Source organism: Geotrypetes seraphini, chromosome 12 (genome assembly GCF_902459505.1).
Source record: "Geotrypetes seraphini chromosome 12, aGeoSer1.1, whole genome shotgun sequence".
NCBI classification, from domain to species: domain Eukaryota; kingdom Metazoa; phylum Chordata; class Amphibia; order Gymnophiona; family Dermophiidae; genus Geotrypetes; species Geotrypetes seraphini.
In genome coordinates this window covers 111,029,631-111,050,071 of record NC_047095.1, presented here as the reverse complement: position 1 = coordinate 111,050,071, position 20,441 = coordinate 111,029,631, and the positions used below count along the sequence as shown (strand labels likewise).

The following is a 20,441-nucleotide window of genomic DNA, read 5'->3' as shown; positions in this document are numbered from 1 at the left end:
GTGAGCTTCATGGGAAAGACACAGAGTTAATTCTTTTCCTCTATCCCGGCAGGAAGATTTGGAGTAGAGATGGAAAGGAAATATTATGAGTACCCCTTTGGAAAAGGAAAGGATCTGCTACCGATATAACTCTGTAAACCTGTAGCACTGACCTACTAATGCCTACGAATTCATCTTGCCTGAAAGCCTCATTGGGGATAATCATAGAACTCCATGTCAATTGAGAGAGACTGAGGGGGTCACTTATTTCTGTCTAAAACATTTGTCCCGTTTGTTTCTATCATAATAGTCTTAATACAATTTTAAACAAGATGATAAAGGGGATGGAATTCCTCTCGTATGAGGAAAGACTAAAAAGGTAAGGGCTCTTCAGCTTGGAAAAAGAGAAGGCTGAGGGGAGATATGATTGAAGTCTACAAAATCCTGAGTGGAGTAGAACAGGTACAAGTGGATCGATTTATCACTCCATCAAAAATGACAAAGACTAGGGGGCACTCAATGAAGTTACAGGGAAATCATTTTAAGACCAATAGGAGGAAATATTTTTTCACTCAGAGAATAGCTCCGGAACGCATTGCCAGAGAATGTGGTAAGAGCGGATAGCGTAGCTGGTTTTAAGAAAGGTTTGGACAAGTTCCTGGAGGAAAAGTTCATAGTCTGTTATTGAGAAAGACACGGGGGAAGCCACTACTTGCCGTGGATCAATAGCATGGAATATTGCTACACCTTGGGTTTTGGCCAGGTACTAGTGACCTGGATTGGCCACTGTGAGAACGGGCTAATGGGCTTGATGGACCATTGGTCTAACCCAGTAAGGCTATTCTTACGTTTTTAGGCTTGGTGGATATTACCTATCATAAACCAGAGAACTCTGTTGAATGTGTGGTTGAGAATCAGGATTCCAGATTGAAGCTTGATCACATTTTGTCCATTGTGACTCACTTTCTTTCCCAACACATACGCAAGGGTTTGGGGAGATGAAGGATTATTTTGCTGGAGTAAACTCTTTGGAGAGATGAAGGAAAGGACCATTATTGAACCCTGGAATAAACTGGAAAGAAGTTAAAATATGATAAATAGTAGTAGCCGTTATCCACTGATGTATCATTTCTGTAGCACTGAAAGGCGTATGCAGCGCTGTATATTTAACATTCAGTAGATGGTTCCTGCTCGGAAGAGCTTACAATCTAATTTGGACAGACAGACAGGACATCTCAGGGTTGGGGAGTTTCTGGTAGAAGGAATGATACAGTGGGTAAAGGGATTTGACAGTGAGAGGGAGCTGAGTTGAAAGCAGCTTAAAAAAAGCAGGCTTTTAGCTTGTATTTTAATACTGCTAGAGAAGGGGCATGACATATTGACTTTGGCAGCTTGTTCCAGACATATGGCATGGCAAGAAAGAAGGGACAGTCTGGAGTTGGTGTTGGAGGAGAAAGGTACATATAGGAGAGACTTACCTGATGAGCGGAGTTCATGGTGGGAGCATAGTGAGTCGTGGCTAGGGGGAGATGTGAGAGATATTGAGGGGCTACAGAACGCACTTGTAAATCAGAGGAGTTTGAACTGTATGCATCACTGAAGGAAGTTCCCTCTAAATGGAGGCAGCTCATAGACAACTCATAAAGCCACTTCTTCCCCTTCTTTGGAACCAATTGCCTGCCCAGATAAGATCACAAGACTCGCTGATGACCTTCTGGAAAACGCCAAAGACCCATCTCTTCAACTGAACAGTTCCAATGGACAGCCTCCTCCTTGCTCCCCTTCCTTAAACTCCTGCTCCCACTCTCTCCACCCTCCTCCTCCCTTCCCATGCTCCCCCTCCCCTGCTTCCCCTACATCTTCTCACCTGTCTCTCTACGAATGCCTGTAATTTTATTGTGAATGTCAATTGTAGTCCGTTCTGAGCTCCCGGGAGAACGGGATATAAATTTAAATAAATAAATGAAGTGATTTGAGGATAGGGGTAATGTGAGCATGACAGCTCTCACAGAATGTGAATCATACAGCAGCATTTTGAACGGATTGAAAGGGTGAGAGATGGATGAATGGGAGACATGAGTGAAGTATGTTGCAGTAGTCTAAGCGTGAGGTGATGAGAGCAAGGATAAAGGGTTTTGGTAGTGTGCTCAGAGTGGATAGGTTAGATTTTGGTAATATTAAAGAGGAGAATGTGACAGGTTTTATAGGTTTGTTGGATCTCAGCGGGGATGAAGAGAGAGGAGTAAAAGATCACCCCAAGGTTGCGAGCTGATGAGACAGGGAGCAGGAGAGTGTTATCCACAGAAACATAGAATGGGGGGAGGGGGAGGTGAGTTTAGGCAGAAAAATAAGGAGTTCGGTTTTAGTCATATTCAGTTTGAGATGGCAGTGAGACATCCAAGTGGCAATATCGGACAGGCAGGCTGAGATTTGGGCCTGAATTCCTGTAGAGATATCTAGTATGGAGAGGTAGATCTTGGAGTCATCAGCATAAAGGTGATATTGAAAACCATGGGTGGAGATCAGTGTACCAAGAGAGTGGGTACATATGGAGAAGAGGAGAGGGCCCAAGACAGAGCCTTGATACAGTGGGATGGCAGCATAACATACACTGAAAGTAGGATTGGAATTGATAAGAAGAAAACCAGAAGAGAACAGATCCCTGGAATCTCGGAAAGGTCCGTGTCAAGGAGTAGGTAGTGATCAACAGTATCAAAGGCAGATCGAGAAGGATGAAGATAGAGTAGAGGCCATTAGATTTGGTCAGGAACAGGTCATTAGAGACTTTAGCAAGGACAGTTTCCATAGAATGGAGAGGGCAAAAGCCTGATTGAAGTGGGTCAAGAATATTATGAGAAGAAAAGAAGCCCATGCAACAGTGATTTTAAGCACATTCAATCAGTTTGGATAGGATGAGGTGATAGTTGGAGAGGGATATGGGGTCTAGTGAGGGTTTTATGAGGAGAGGTGTTAACTAAGGCATGTTTAAAGAACTGTTGCAATGGAGAGTGATAGGTTAAGGATGTGACAGAAGGGATGTCAGTGGGAATGATAGCTCCGAGTAGGTGGGTGGGAATTGGATCAGAGGAACAAGTGGTGGGTTTGGAGGAGGAGAGAAGATGAACGGTTTCTTCTTCTGTGACTTCAGAAAAGAAGGAAAAGGTGGCAGGGGTTGAAGGGAGGTTGGCAGAGTGGACAGCTGGAAGGGGTGGTGGGAGGAGGTGACTTGATTGTGAATCTTCTCTTGGAAACTCTGCCTTCGTCTGAAGGGAAAGTGAGGAGGGGATAGGAAGTGGAGGTACTTTGAGTAGAGAGTTGAGTGTGGCAAAGAGATGGTGAGGGTTGGCACTAAAGAGAGTGAAATGATTGCAGTATTCTTGTTTGGCAAGCGATGTCAGCATGAATACGAAATGTATGAAGTCGGCATGTGTGCGGGATTTAAGCCAAAGATGTTCAGCAGCTCGGGCACAGGAGCTCAGGTAATGGATGTTGGGGGTCAACCAGGGCTGGGGTTTGGTACGTCTTATAGGATGTGAAATTGAATGGGCAAGGGAATCAATAGAAGAGAGAATGGAGTAATTGGAGAGGACAGCTTCATTGACAGACTTGCACCGGTGAGGGGAAGACCCACCATTTTGAAGAGGTGGGCCTGCTGGCCAGAGGGAGTAGGCATTCCTCTGGCTAGCCATCATAAACAAGGTGAGGGGGAGTGGCTGGGATCATTGGAGGCATGGGGGGTGTTGTGTGCATTTCTTCCACCGCCAGGGGAGGAGGGCGTTGCTTGACGGAGGGAGTGGGCATCTCTCCCACTACGGGGTAGGATAGCAGTGTCAGGTGATTGTGCAACATGGCAGGAGAAAGTGGGAGTCGCTCCCGCTGCGGGGGGTGGGGTGGGGGGTGACGGAGGGGCGTTGCTTGGAGGCGGGAGGGAGTGAGTATCCGTGCTGCGGATCTTCAGGTTTGCACATGTGCCGATCGCTATCACCAGCGATGGGCGCATGCAAATTTAGCGAACCTTCGCCGCTCTCCACCAACCTCATTTGCATACGTGTTTTGGGGAGAATGACTCACTTTTTTAAAAAAAATCACTACAATAATGGCTGCGTCAGCGATCCATTGGTTATTAACATGTAGTTTTGAGAATCTAGCCCTCACTACCTTCTTTAGATTCTCCTCTGATTTGGGTTCTCCCAGCTTCATACAATACAATCTTTATTTATATACTGCCAATTCCTAAAGAAGTTTATAGCGGTTTACATAAAACAAATGAGTTAATACAAAAATTGTGAATTGGTTATCCTACAATTATAACTTCTTAAGTACAAATTCCTCAAAAAGATAGGCCTTCAGATTTTTTTTTTTTTTAATTCTTAAAGTTAATTTGTTGAATAACTGAACAGGCAGAATTTTCCATAGTTTAGCCGCTCGATTATCCCAGGTTGAATTACAAATTCTGGTACATTTTATATTTTTAACTTCAGGAAAATGAAAATGACGGTTTTTGCCTTAAATTAAAAGCTCTCTCTGTGGAGAACTTAAAAAGTTGTGGAATATAATCTGGAGTGTCCCCATATCGAGTTTTAAACAATATACAATAACAATTTATATTAGATTCCAGCTTCAACTGATAAGCTCCTGTAGATAAGGAGCAATCCTATCTTCTTTAATCTGAAAATTAGTCTTAATGAGTTCTGGGGACCCCTGACAGCTCCCTCCTTAGGATAATTTTCTTCCACACAGGCATTATCCCCCGCCCCACACTGCCAGTCAGAAAGTTGTAAGATCTTGTTCACCTTTTCAGCTCTGCCTGACACAACTGAGGGCAAGATTCTCAAAACTTTAACGCGGTCGCTGAACTGTTTTCCAGCGATTTAGCCTGCACGCAGTTTAGCGGCGGATTTTCAAAACGGATTCTCTCGGGTCTGCAGCGACTCGAGTCGATCCAAGATGGCCGCTGGCTTACTCAGCTGATTGATATGCTGCGGGAACTTGCTCCAACTAAACAGTTTCTACGTGGCTAAGAGTACCTAGAATGCCTAAACGGAGAAGAAGACGCACCGCTGGGGCCTCACGACGTTCTGGAACAGCTGTTTATCGCAATATAGAGAAGTTAATGCGACGGATGCGGGATATCGGCTTACCGTCGGTGACTTCCTCGCTAGAGCCACACCGAAGAGGCGAGACGGAAGCGGTCTCTTTGGGGCTTGAAACCACGCTCAGTCCCGACACCAGGGCACCGTCCCCGCGTCCTCAGGCTGCTAGCTCCCTGAGCCCTGGAGGCCAAGGAAAATGCTGCAGGGAGCCAGGAACTAGGCTCTCTATGAACACAAGAGAGCCTGATGGAAGCCGAGGGACTCTACAACTTTTGGGGTTGGAATATTCCAAGAAACTGATCGACAGGAGAAGTGTGTCGGCCGGTGAGCAAATTGATATTAAGCTGAAATTATCTCAGTTACAGAAACCCCCAGAAGTAGCACTAGATTCGATCTGGGACCTAGTGGCGTGTCTGCCAAGCATTATTAATCCATACGTCCAACAAATGGAGGAAAAAATAAAAACTCAATCGACTGATATAAAAGATTTAAGAAACGATGTAATTGAATCCAAAACTTCTATTGGAACCATAAATCGGGAATTGAAAGCCTCCAAACTAATTCAAGAACCGTTAGTCAAAGATAATATTAATCTTAGAAGAAAGTTAGAGGCATTGGAAAATCTCTCAAGGGGGAATCATTTAAGATTGGTTAATTTTCCAAGGATTAACACCGTAACTCCTAGAGATATGTTCAAAAAATATTTACAGGAAGTTTGGGAAGTTCCAGAGGAGGCGACACCTCCACTAACACAAATCTATTATCTTCCTCAAAAACAACAACAAGCAACCGACCAAGATCCATTAACCCCCTCTTTTACTAAGCTGCGCTAACGATTAGCGCGTGCTAAATGCTAACGCGTCCATAGACTAACATGCGTGCGTTAGCAGTCAGCATGCGCTAATCGGTTAGCGCACCTTAGTAAAAAAGGGCCTAAATGTCCGAATGCTTTTGGAACTGTTTGACGTGCGTAATAGCGCGCGCTAAACCGCGGGACCCGCTAGCCGCTACCGCCTCCTCTTGAGCAGGCGGTAGTTTTTGGCCAGCGCGGGGGGTTAAGGCGTGACGAAAAGTTGCGCACGCCAACCCCGCTAGCCGCGGCTTGATAAAAGGAGCCCTTTGCGCCCGACGGTTGCTTTAGCGCCCGACCAAAACTGGCTCTTCTTTAAAAACAAACAAGAAGACTTCTTAGGGTTCAAAATTCAAATGTATCCCGATTTGGCGAGAGATACCCAGAGGCGTCGCAGGGAAGTTTTACTACTGAAACCAGGAGCGTTAGCTATAGGGGGCGACTTTCTTTTTTGCGTCACCCATGTAAATGTAGTGCGCATTATTCGTCACAGAAATGTGTACTCTTTGAGCCCTTCCAGCTCTCAACCTTCCTGTCAGTGTCACGATTGGAAAAAGAAAAGAGCTAATTGCCATGTAATGTAATCAATAAGGAAAAGATATCCTAGTCCTCAACTAGTTAGGCCTTATTTTCAGCGATGGGCACATGCATATGTAGGAAATCGTCACTGCTGTCCGCCGATCTTATTTGCAATGCGTGATTTTTTAAGAATATCTCCTTTTACGAAGCTGCGGTAGCATTTTTAGCGCACGCTGCAGATTAGCACGCGCTAACCCCCGCGTTACGCGGAGAAACTAACGCCAGCTCAACGGAGGCGTTAGCGTCTAGCGCGCGTGGCAATTTTAGCGTGCGCTAAGCGCCCGCTAAAACCGTCAGCGCAGCTTAATAAAAGGAGCCCTGGGTGTCAAAACGGCTGCGCTAGCAGACTGTTGCTTTTTAACGTGGGCTTTTGAGAAGCCTGGTCCGAGTTAAAATCAGGAGAGCACTTTAAAAAAAGTCTTTCTTTTGTCAGGTGCTATATCACCTTTACGCTAAAGAGAATAAACACAATAGTAATCAGACGTCTGCCAAAATTATTGTTTTTGTTATTAACAAAAACAAGAATTATTAAAGAAAAACAATTTAACTGAAATTTGAAAAATTCTCAGCTCTCCCACAGGAATTCAAGATAAAGTTCCACAAACTATAATCAGCTGTTTAATCTGTCAAAACTGTACACATACACTGAGAGCCAAAATAACACGGAGGCTCTTTTTTTTTTTTTTTAAACTAAAACAGGCGCTCGACACAAATTTTACCAAAAACACAGTTCTAACAGAGAGAGCCACCAACATACAGCTGCTTAACCCAAGTGTTCCCTCCCAACTGCTCAAACCGTCAGTTTTAGAACTTAAAAAGCAACTGCCGATCTATGCCACGTGAAGCCTCGTGCCGGGGACAGAAATCAGCTGTAACCGCCTCTTAAATAATAGTAAAAAAAAAGGCCCACTTTTTGAAACTGCTTTCAACTCTTAACTCCCACTCACTGCTGTCAGATACCTAGACCCACTGTATCATATCCTCTACCTTAATCTCCCCAACCCTGAAATGTCCCGTCTAAATTAGATTGTAAGCTCTTCTGAGCAGGGACCGTCTATTGTATGTTAAAATGTCAGATACCTAGACCAACTGTATCATATCCTCTACCTTAATCTCCCCAACCCTGAAATGTCCCGTCTAAATTAGATTGTAAGCTCTTCTGAGCAGGGACCATCTATTGTATGTTAAAATGTCATATAACTAGACCCACTGTATCATTTCCTCTACCTTAATCTCCCCAACCCTGAAATGTCCCGTCTAAATTAGATTGTAAGCTCTTCTGAGCAGGGACCTTCTATTGTATGTTAAAATGTCAGATACCTAGACCAACTGTATCATATCCTCTACCTTAATCTCCCCAACCCTGAAATGTCCCGTCTAAATTGGATTGTAAGCTCTTCTGAGCAGGGACCGTCTATTGTTAGTTAAAATGTCAGCTACCTAGACCCACTGTATCATATCCTCTACCTTAATCTCCCCAACCCTGAAATGTCCCATCTAAATTAGATTGTAAGCTCTTCTGAGCAGGGACCTTCTTTTGTATGTTAAAATGTCAGATACCTAGACCAACTGTATCATATCCTCTACCTTAATCTCCCCAACCCTGAAATGTCCCGTCTAAATTGGATTGTAAGCTCTTCTGAGCAGGGACCGTCTATTGTTAGTTAAAATGTCAGCTACCTAGACCCACTGTATCATATCCTCTACCTTAATCTCCCCAACCCTGAAATGTCCCGTCTAAATTTGATTGTAAGCTCTTCTGAGCAGGGACTGTCTATTATATGTTAAACTGTACAATGCTGCATACGCCTTTCAGTGCTATAGAAATAATAAATAGTAGTAGTAGTAATCACACTCCTAAAATTAGCTCTCGCCTCAAAATAAACTCAAAAAACAAGGTTCTCATACTATTAGGGAACTTCTTTTCTTGCTATTTTGTCTTTTCCTGCGAGCCTGATGCGAGGCCCAGGTCCCTGTATGTGACCACTGAACGGCTCTGCTCTCGAGCCATCTCCTAGCAATGCCTGACGCTTCCCTTCTCAGCCCTCCAACTCGCATGTGCAAAAGACATAGCCTATGACATCAGCACATTGCCATGTCACTGTATATGTGTCCAATCAGGCCTCCTCCTCCTCCCGGCATCTCCTACACACACCTCTGGACATGCTCACCTGCTCCCTGCCATTGTGGCTCTCTCAGGGCCTTCTTCTGCTCTGCCCAGCCTTCCTTTTAGTCTGTGGCACGCTCGCACAACTTTAGGCCTCTATCCTGTCAAGCCTTATACAACCTGGGCCAATCAGAGCCTCAGGCCCCTCCCCGGATCCTGTGTGTCAGTGCTCTCCCATAGCAAAAGTAAGCTTTTGGCTTACTGAGCATATGCAAGGATTCCCGCCTTCAGAGGCTCCTCCCCTTCATACTCAGTTTTGTCCCTGGCTGAAGAAGACATATACGTACCATATTTTTCACTCCATAAGATTCACCTGACCATAAAACACACCCTAGATTTAGAGGAGGAAAACAAGAAAAAAAACCAACAACAAACATTCTGAACCAAATTCTCCCTGCCAGGCTCTGCACCCAACCCCACACTCCTTGCCAGGCTCTGCACCCTGTCCCCCCTCCCTGCCAGGCTCTGTACCCTGTCCCCCTCTTGTGGTCTAGTGGTAGGCCAGGACAGGACACAGGGCTGGCGGGAAAGTCTTTCTGTTTCCTGCTCAGCTTTGGAAAATGCACATCTCTAATACCTTTACATTTTTATTTCCTCTTTTTTAATTTTTTTGTTAAGCAATTCACATGTCCAGCACAAGGCCTCTTGCCTCAGCTGTACATTTGTTGTAAATTTAAATTAGTGATTAATTTACTCTTATTCCAGCAGGACGGCCCCCTTCCCTGGTATCTTTCTGCAGTAGTGCTGCCTGATTCAGAGGAAAATATTTTGATTCGATTCGATTCACTGTTAATGATACAGTTTTTTAAGTTTAAACATTTTATTTAACCAAGGCAATATCATATCAAAAATTCCCAGCTTCCATCCCCAGCTCCCAAGACTCACCAGCCTCCATTCCGATTAATTTACTTACTGGACTGGATATTAAATCGCGGGGAAGAGAGAAGAAACGCGGGGAAAGAGCCAGCCAAAAATAGTATTTGCTGCTGCTGAGGTCTGCTGCACGAGGTCCGCTCGCTCGCCAATTGACTCTCCCACTCCTTTCATTTCTTCCGATGTAACTTACGGTTTCGCAAAACTGGAAGTTACATTAGATGGGTAGAGTCCGGTGGCCGGCAACGTGAAATATCCCGAACTCGTCTTGCAGCTGAATCGGTAAGTCCGGTTTTTAACAAAAACGAACTGATTCTAATCGATTCACCTGAATTGAATCGGTGAACCGATTCAAATCGTGAATCGGGCAGCACTATTCTGCAGGACACCCCCCCCTGTACTTTTCTGCTACCCTCCCCGCCCCTCCCCACGGTACCTTTATGCAATTCTGGCGGTCCAATGCTGCATCAACAGCCTCCCCTGCTAGACAGCCGCCTGAGTCCCCATCTGTCGCGGCAGTGAGAGGCAGGCGCTAGCATGGTTAGTACTGATCACTATGACATATCACGGAATCCCTTTTATAATAATAATAATAATAATAATTTTATTCTTATATACCGCCATACCCGGAGAGTTCTAGGCGGTTTACATCAGTTACAGTAGTATCTGCGTTAACACGCAGATTTACAAACAGTTTGAACAATTTTAAACAATTTATCAGCAGTACACAATTTATCAGGTAGAAACAAATGTAAGAGCGGGGTTTACAGCATTTTATCATGTAAAGACAATTTATCCGATGTAAATAGTTTATCGGATATAAGCAGTGTTAATCGAACTTAACAGAGGATGACTGGCGGAGGGGAGATGGGGGAGAGGGGAGCAATTAAGGGGGGGAAGAGCGGGGGTGGGTGGGGGGTGTAGTAATGTAAGCGGGAGGGGGGGGTTGTTAGGGGTCTTGTTTGCCGAATAGGTAGGTTTTGAGTGATTTTCTGAAGCCGAGGTAAGTGGGGGCCTCGAGTATCATTTGTGCAAGCCATGGGTTGAGCTTGGCTGCTTGGAAGGCGAAGGTTTTGTCTAGGAATCTTTTAAGGTGGCAGAGTTTTAGAGACGGGAAGGCGAACAGCTGAATTCTACGGGATTTCTTGTTTGTGTTGTAGAGGTTAAAGTGAGAATTGATGTAACTTGGTGCTGAACCATTTATCGATTTGTAGCAGAAGCATGCGAATTTAAAGAGGACTCTAGATTCAAATGGCAGCCAGTGAAGTTGGTGGTAGAAGGGGGTGATGTGTTCCCATTTCTTAAGGCCGAAGATTCTTGTCACTTTCACACGTCACTTTGTTCTTTCTCTCGTTTATATAGCGGTTTATCCATGGCCTTTCCATGGCTTACTCATGACTTATAATCACATAATCTCTTATATGCACATCCTTCACGCAAGGTTCCTATATGCACATATGCATATTAGTCTATCAGTCTTCCATCTATTCACATGCACAATCACTGTGCTTCATTTATCAGCAATTTTATGCACCACTAGTCACCCGAGTCCCCATCTGTCGTGGCACTGAGAGGCAGGCACGAGCCCCGAGCGTGCCTGCCTGGTCCCACGCCGCTGCCCGAATGTCCAGCACTGCTTTGACAGGCTCCCCCATTTGCCGTGTAAGTGAAAGGCAGGCATGAGCTCCGAACATGCCTGCCTGGTCTCGCACCGCCGCTCGAATGGTGCTATCAGCTCCCGCAAGTCTTGCGAGAACCAGCAGGGGAGCCTGCCAATGCAGCGCTGGACCGCCAGGATTACATAAAGGTACCGGGGAAGGGGGGCACACAATATTTGCTGCATAAGATGCACCCTTATTTCCACCCACTTTTATGGGGAAAAAAAGTGGGTCTTTTGGAGCAAAAAATACGGTATATACAGTATATCTTAGAGGGGAAGGAGGGAGGGGAAGTGTGTCTATATTCCCGTGCTGTCAACGGAGAACCACTGTTACAGGTAAGCAACTTCACTTTCTCCAGAGACAAGCGGGGAAAATTTAGTCATACTTGTTGGCTCTAGTAGTCTAAGTACTTCATCAACAAGTGTGACTACATTCCCCTGCTGTCTCCAGAGAACCACCGTTACAGGTAAGCAACTTTATGATCACATTTAGCCTCCACAAACAAATGGCCTCGTAATCCCAAAAAAATCTATACACTTTTTTTTTCATCTATAGCCCATCTAGCATATGAAATTCCATATGCTGTTCTCAGCCATAAAGTCATGCTGTTTTTATATAATGGCCCATTTAGACACATTCCCAAATATGCAAAAAGCACACACACACAAAAAAACCTTCAGCAGATAATGCAATAGATATAAGCCATGTACGGAGCATACACTCTACATGAATATTCATATAAGCAAGTTTTTCACAGATTCATACTATTCACTCAACCCACACAAACCCAAATGCATAACAGAAACACATATATACACTGCAACCCTCCCTCCAGCATAAGCTCTGGTCCTTCGTTTACCATTGTGAGAAAGCTTCTGACAAGTTCAGCCGAGAACAAAATCCACTTCTTGGCCCCTCAGTATCTTCCTTGTCACATCACCCGCCAAGACTAATCAGGAGAGAGATAAGCAGTCACATGACCCTGCAAGAGAAAAGAGCCCCACCACCATTTTGTAAAGCCTATAGTGCTGAAATATTGATATACCATAGATTTCATGCAAAACGCAAACAACAGTGTTACTAAGTGCAATTTGTAGGTACCAGTCAACGGTGTGGCAAAGGTACTTTTGAAATCAGCTGTCTGCTCAAAAGAGGGCTCCTGAGGAGTCTGTTCCCTCAGATCTGTAAAGAAAATATATAGACCTTTAAAGAATGGCTAGTGGATGCCCCACCAAACCAATGGTAGTCCTAATGCTCGTGAGAGGGCTGGATTTTTTTTTTTTTAAACCTGTAATAACTTCCACAATCATTCCGAGAATCCAGTTTAGTTCAGAATGACATGCCTAGTAGAACGATAATAATAATAATAACTTTATTTTGTATACCGCCTTTCCCAGTGAGTTCTAGGCGGTTCACAGCGATTAATTAAGATTACAAACGATGAGGTCATTGGAATTAACATTTTAGGAATGTAGAGGCCATTGAAGTTGATAGGAATATACAAGAATGGGAAGGGGTAAAACGCGGACCTCATGGACCTGACGGACCTCGCGGATCTAAACCCGTACGGCCTTAAAAATCTGAGGTCCGTGTCGGTCCTTGACCCTGCCGCTTGTAGTTTCTGTCGCTGACAGACCTTGATGAGATTTTAGCGCTGACGGATCTGTCTCAGCATAGGGAGGGAAAAGTGTTAGGATCCGTCAGTGCTAAAATCTCTTTGAGGTCTGTCAGTGGAATAGGTGAGTTTTGAGTTTTTTTTCTGAAGTCGAGGTAAGTGGGGGCGTCGAGTTTGGGCTAGCCATGAGTTTAGTTTAGCTGCCTGGAAGGAGAAGGTTTTGTCAAGGAACCTTTTGAGACAGCGAAATTTTAGGGAAGGGAAGGCGAACAGATGAATTCTGCGAGAGTTCTTATTATTGTGATTTAGCTTGAAGTGAGGGTAGAGGTAGCTTGGGGATAGGCTAATCCTGAACAAGTGCCGGTATTTCCAGAGGCCACAAGTACAAGCTTTTTGCCTTAAACAGCGTCAAGTGACTTTTTAAACATGGAAATTGTCGGGCCCTTTTACTAAACTGCCCTAGAAAGCAGCCTGCATCTTAAGTCTAATCGACTACTGCAACATCATCTACCTGGGATCTTTCAAAAAAACTACACAAAGATTGCGAATCATTCAAAACACGGCAATCCGACTGATCTTCGGACTAAAAAAATGGGAACACATAACTCCCTATTACCACAAACTTCACTGGCTACCCCTGGAAGCAAGAGTGCTATTCAAGTTCGCCTGTTTCTGCTACAAATCCATCCTTGGCTCGGCCCCCCTTTACTTAGTACCCCATTTTATCCTAGACCGCCCATCCACACTCACACGTAGAACCCACCTGTTTTGCTACCCTACCCTAAGGACCTGCCGTTACAAAAGATATCTAAATAGAACTCTTGCCTTTCAAGCAGGTCAGCACAATAACTGGCTGGCCCACATCATCTCACACACTTCATCCTACTTAAACTTCAGGAAACTACTAAAAACTAATCTTTTCACCCGATTCATACCCTAAAACCCCTATGCCCACCCTGGCCCCTTCTATCTCAACATGTCCTTTACGCAGATTGTCTTGACCTTTTTCCCTGCACCATTTTTTCATTGCCATAATTGTACCCATCTTTGCTGACTGTACCATCCTTCACCGATGGCACCACTGCTCGCTGATTATTCTATTTTTCTCTCTGTTTGAACCCTTTTTTTATTTTTATTTTTTCTCTGCAACATTGTACCATTTTCGCTGATTGTCCAGCCCTTCTTCGTTGTAAACCGCCTCGAACTGCTATGGCTTTGGTGGTATATAAGAAATAAAATTATTATTATTATTATTATTATAGTGCGCGGGTTTCCCACATCCATAAAATAACTTCAATTTCGGTTTCCCCATTAATTTCTCGATTAGTGCATGGTCGTTAGCACACGAGACAACCATTTTGTAGGCGGGATGGGCATCCCCTGCTAATCCTGCGCTAACCAGCTTGCGACAATATCCACGTGCTAACCGATTAGCGCAGGCACGCCTACTCTGTCTCTAAACACGCCCTCCCATGCTAAAAAAAGAAAATCTGCATGAGTAGCACACGTTGATCCCGGAACTTTTGCGGAAGCCTGAGCGTGTCTCACGGTAGTACTTTTAAACCCGCGGTAAGCACGCGTTAGGCTTACCATGGCTTAGTAAAAGGGCCCTTTTGTGTGGAAAGTTTCTTATTGTGATTTTATTCCGATTGGAGTTTCTACCTTTGGAAGTTAAATAAAAGGTAAAAGGAAACAATGGATTGGGACTAAATGAATACATTTTTAAACTAGCTTCTTCGTCAAAAACAAGCAAAATATGACACTATTAGAATGGTTCATAGTCATTCGCGCGCGAGACTTCAGCGCGCTGACATTGCAGGGCCAACAATTCAGCGCAAGACATCAGCGCGCCGCCTAAAAAGTGACTTATAAAGAGCTCCGACGCGGGGTGTGAGTGGGGAACCCCACCAGTTTACTTCATACTCTTCGCGCTGCCGTTGAGGGAGGGTTGGAATCCTCCATTATAGAGTAAACTTAATTTTTCCCCAATATTTTAGGAAAAAGTGAATGTGTGTGTGGGGGGGTTGCACCCCCCCACACCCCCCCAATGGCAGCGCAAACAGTCTGAAGTAAAGTGGGGGGTCCCCCCCACATCCCCCATCGGAGCTCTTTAAAAGTCACTTTTTAGGTGGCGCGCTGGTGTCTTGAGTTGAATTGTCGGCGCGCTGAAGTCTCACGTGAGAATGTCTCGTCATCTATCAGAATAAATAAATAAAAGCATTCCAAAGACAGTCTCATGGAAACCCAGGTCCCAATATTCAGACTACAGAATGACACGGAGACAAATTTGTCCCTGTCCTTGCAGGAACTCAATTTTCCCGTCCCCGTGAGTTTTGTCACTGTCCCATTCCTGTAAACTCTGCCTTCACCACACAAGCCTCAAACACTTATGATTTTAAAGTGTTTGAGGCTTGTGCAGATGAGGAGGGAGCTTGTAGGAATGGGGCAGGGACAGAAAAAGAACTCACGGGGACGGGCCAATGTTTTACCGTGGGAACGGGGAAAAATTTGTCCCATGGAAGGCAGTTTGGATACCTCCCGCAGTCGGTGGCGAACCTGGAAATTCAATGCAGGGGCCGTATCCAGCCACTGGCATTGACTTTCCAGTCTAAGTTCAGCTGCGTTTGACATAGCCGGTTAAGCCAATATTTATTGGATGGCCAGCTAAGTTATAGAGGCCAAAGATAGACCTATTATTTTGGCCAGTGGTGGCCCTTAGAGATCTCTGAGGCAGCCTTCATCATCAATATAATATTTTTATTTCTGTTACTCTGCCTCTCTAACCAAGTTTATGACAGAAAGAGGTAAGTGGATGGGAAGAAGAGCCAAATGCTTCTTACTATTCCAACCCTGCGAACAATCAACACCAAACGTAACACACTTTTCTCAGTCACTGTCCCTCATATTTGGAAATCTGCTACCGGCCATGATAAGGGAAAAAAAAACACTTGACAATTTTAAAGGAAAATTAAAACATTATCATATATTTGGGATCTTTCAAGAAAACGATCAAACGACTGAGAATCATCCAGAATGCCGCAGTCCGTCTCATTTATGGCCTCATGAAATCGGATCTTGTAAGCTCGTATTACCAAAAAACTACACTGTGGAAGCAAGGGTCATCTTTAAGTTCACTTGCCTTTGCTTCAAAACCATAACAGGTTCATCCCTAAATCTATCTTATCATTTCGAATTTCCAGGCACAACTTGTACACGTAGTGCCTTCCATCCTTGAAGGGCCATATCTACAAGAGATTCCTCGATAGAATTATCATTCCAAGCAGGCAAATGGAATAAATGTTTAACCAACTTTATCTCAAACGCTCTTTCTTACCAAACTTTTAGGAAGTCAATCAAAACTTATCGCTGATAAATTTCTCTGACGCCATCTCTGATAAATTTCTCTGACACTAGTTCTGCCTTGATGTACTTCTAAAACACTTTCAGGAAAAATTTGATTAATCTTAACCTGCTAATGCATTTTCAAAAGTTTTTTTGTAATATCGCTGTCTGTATACAGTCTCTTCCTCTGTAAACTGCTCTGGACTGTTTGTGGTATTGCGGTATATAAAAATAAAGTTATTATTGTCATTTCCTTTTGATTAATTCATCCTAGAGCAAACCCGAAATCGACACTTAAGTAGGCAAGCCTTGAGCAATATAATTCCCTCTCATCATTTCCCGTCTTTGTTCTCTTTCCTATACTGATTGTAGTTCTTCCTCTTACTTTCCTCTTGTCTGAAGGGTGTCAGTGTTTCCCCCCCATAAATTGTTTGTTTCCCCCATTTTTACTATTCATCATCAATTTTATCGAAGTTTAAATAAACTTGAAACTAGGTCGTGGAATTTTTCTATAGGTAAAGAAAATTCCTTTGGAAATGACAATTTCCTTAAGGATACACCCAATAAACAGTTTGAAGGCAGGATGGTGGGGTAAATGTCATTGACATGTATTAGTCAGCAGTGTCGTGACCTTCATGGAAAAATTAAGAGGCTTTTATTGAATGACGGTATGAACTATCCATTTGCAACCCACATAAGAACATAACATAAGAACATAAGCAGTGCCTCTGCTGGGTCAGACCACAGGTCCATCCTGCCCAGCAGTCCGCTCCCGCAGTGGCCAAAAACAGGTCAAGGCCTGTCTGAATCATCGGAAGGGGCTCCCCTGCCACCTTGGTTTCCCATTTAAGTTCTGCCCTCCTATCGAAGTCCTAGCCCTCCGGTCTCGCACATGCACGACCAGGTTGGTTTACTCAGTACCCCACGATCCCTCTATCCCTCAGGAATCCATCCAATCCCTGCTTGAATCCCTGTACCGTACTCTGTCTGATCACTTCCTCCGGTAGCGCATTCCAAGTGTCCACGACCCTTTGGGTGAAAAAAAACTTCCTTGCATTTGTTTTGAACCTGTCTCCCTTCAGTTTCTCAGAATGCCTGTAGGAATTAAAACTTCAGCTGGATCAGCCAGTCCATCAGAATGTTCTCTCATAAGTGATCAGAGACCGCTAACTGCCTCCTTTCCTGATAACCTCGTATTTGCTGTCCCCTTCAGTCTGAAGAATCTGTCCCTATCCACCCTCTCTATGCCCCTCATGATCTTGAAGGTCTCTATCATATCTCCCCTGAGTCTCCTTTTCTCCAGAGAGAAGAGCCCCAGCCAGTGGCGTACCTAGGGGGGGGGCGGGGGGGGCGGGCCGCCCCGGGTACCAGCCCTAAGGGGGTGTTCCCGGCCTTGCCGTTCAGTCCCCCGCCACCCCCGAAGGACCGCTCGCCCCCCTGGCCTCCCCGCACCACCTATGAACAGCCGCAGCAGGATCGCGAAGTCAGCGTCAGCATCCCTGCGCTGCTTCCTACGACGCGATCCCGCCCCTCCTCTGACGTCAGAGGAGGGGCGGGACCGTGGCGCAGGAAGCAGCAGGGATCGCTGACGCTGACTTCGCGACCCTGCTGCGGCTGTTCATAGGTGGTGCGGGGAGGCCAGGGGGGCGAGCGGTCCTTCGGGGGTGGCGGGGGACTGAACGGCAAGACCGGGAACACCCCCTTAGGGCTGGTACCCGACGCTGACTTCGCGATCCTGCTGCGGCTGTTCATAGGTGGTGCGGGGAGGCCAGGGGGGCGAGCGGTCCTTCGGGGTGGGTCGGGGCATCAGGCCTTCAGGGTGGGGCGGGCGGGCAGGCAAGCAGGCTTTCAAGGGGGAGGGGGTGACAGGCAGGCAGGCAGGCCTTCAAGGGGGGACAGGCCTTCGGGGGGGGGTGCAGACATTCAAGGGGTGCAGGCCTTCAAGGGGGGCAGGCAGGCCTTCAGGGGGGTGCAGACCTTCGGGGGGGGGGGGTGTAGGCCTTTGGGGGGGGGCAGACCTTCAAGGGGGTGCAGGCCTTCAAGGGGGGAAAGGCAGGCAGGCCTTCAAGGGGGGGACAGGCCTACAAGGGGGGGGGACAGGCCTACAAGGGGGGGGACAGGCCTTCAAGGGGGGGTGCAGGCCTTCAAGGGGGGGTGCAGGCCTTCAAGGGGGGTGCAGGCCTTCAAGGGGGGAAAGGCAGGCAGGCCTTCAAGGGGGGGACAGGCCTACAAGGGGGGGGCCAGGCCTACAAGGGGGGGGACAGGCCTACAAGGGGGGGGACAGGCCTTCAAGGGGGGGTGCAGGCCTTCAAGGGGGGGTGCAGGCCTTCAAGGGGGGTGCAGGCCTTCAAGGGGGAGACAGGCCTTCAAGGGGGGGAAAGGCAGGCAGGCAGGCCTTAAAGGGGGGACAGGCCTACAAGGGGGTGGGACAGGCCTTCAAGGGGGGGACAGGCCTTCGGGGGGGTGCAGACCTTCAAGGGAGTGCAGGCCTTCGGGGGGGGGGGGGTGCAGTCCTTCAGGGGTGGGGTTTAGGCCTTCAGAGGGGGACAGACCTTCGGGTGGGAGGTAAAGTCCTTCGGGGGGTGCAGGTCTTCAGGGGGGGGGGTGTAGCCCTTCGGAGGGGGGACAGACCTTCGGGGGAGGGGGGTCCTGGTGTAAAAGTACACAGAGGGAGAGAGGGAGGGGGGGGTTCAAAGATACATGCATATGCCAGACTTTGGGGGTTAGAAATAATGGGTCTAAAAACAGAGGAGTGGGAGAGAGATGGTGCATAATGGGATTTAGGGAGGGAAGGAACAGAAAGGGAGAGAACTTGGAAACAGGGGATGGTGTGGAGGGGGGATAGAGATACTGGATAGGAGGATAGTTGGGAACAGAAAGGGAGAGATGGTGGATCCGGGGGTGGTGGGGAGTTGAGAAAAGGTGAATCTGTGGATGGAGACAAAAAAAAGGAAAGATGCCAGATCTCCGGGAGAGGGAAGGGAAACGGAAGGGGAGAACAGAGATGGCAGACGGATGGTTAGCACGGAGAAAGGAGACCCTGGCAAGCAAGACAACAAGAGCCTGGGACCAACAAGATTTGAATATTGATCAGAGAACAAAAGGTAGAAAAAATAATTTTATTTTCTGTTTTGTGATTACAATATGTTAGATTTGAAAAGTGTACATGAGACAGCTTGAAATGGGAACTTTTCTATTTTTGTGAATGGCAAGGCTGAGTTCAGTTAAAATATATGCTTTATAAGAAAATATAATAATGTGTTTTATAAAGTTTATAAGCATTGCTGGCATACTCGGTGAGGTGTTCCTAGTGTTGGTGGTGGTGGTAGCATGTCAGTGTGTTGAGAGGAAGAGGTAGTCTGGGAAATTCTGCTGAGCAAACTCTGGGCCCATTTCCACCCCCAGTTAGTCCACTCCACTCAACTGGTTCACACACTGAGTGGGTCTTTGGGTGTTATTTCTGGGTAGTTGTTTTAGAATCTCTTCCAGTGGTTTGTCAGTATCTCCTTCTGGTCCAAGGAAGGAAACTTTGTCAACCTTAGCATTGACCTTCAGAATATGTTTGTAACAGCGCTGCTTGTGTGGCATTAGGCTATGTAGTGATCGAAAGAAAAAAACAGACCTTTGCACATTTTTGCACTATATGGTGGGTGTATGAGGAGATTCATTTCCTGCACAGTTAAGTCCATTTTTTCTACTGAATAATAGTATAGGTACAATGAAAGTAAATAGCAAAAATGTTTGAGTAGATAATTAAGGAAATCTTTTTCATATTGCTTGCTTATGGACTGGGAAAAAAGACTGTTAAAGCAAATGTCTCCAGAACTGCTTTAATGGAAAAATGTGATTTTTTTTTTTTAAGTACTTTGTGAAATTTATTGTTGTTGTGAAATTTATTGTTATACTTTGTTTAAACTTAAAAAGCGGTGTCATTAACAGTGAATCTAATCGAAAAATCGATTCAACAGGGTGAATCGGATCGAATGAAATATTTTTCTCTGAATCGGGCAGCACTATTGGCTACCATGAGAATGGGCTACTGGGCATGATGGACCATTGGTGTGACCCAGTTAGGCTATTCTTATGTTATGTTCTCATCTGTAGGGGCCTTTGTTTTCACTTCTTATTTTAATGTATTTTTTTCCTGGGAACTTATCAGTGTTTTTTTATAATGGGAACAAAAATGGAAGAGAATTAATGTGTGTGGAATGGGGGGGGGGGTAACTAATTTCTTCAGCTAAATAATTCAATCCACTTCAAACAGACATAGGAGAACTCACGC

General features: G+C 45.6%; 1 protein-coding gene across 1 annotated transcript in view; it reads right to left on the bottom strand.

The window, feature by feature from the left end:
* LOC117346299 (gamma-aminobutyric acid type B receptor subunit 1-like) overlaps window positions 1-20,441 on the bottom strand; it is a 177,281-nt gene that overhangs the window by 33,406 nt on the left and 123,434 nt on the right. The window contains exon 3 of the mRNA XM_033915699.1: window positions 12,062-12,184. Coding sequence (XP_033771590.1) covers window positions 12,062-12,064 — 3 coding nt within the window. The 5' untranslated portion in view covers window positions 12,065-12,184. The remainder of the gene's footprint in view (window positions 1-12,061; window positions 12,185-20,441) is intronic.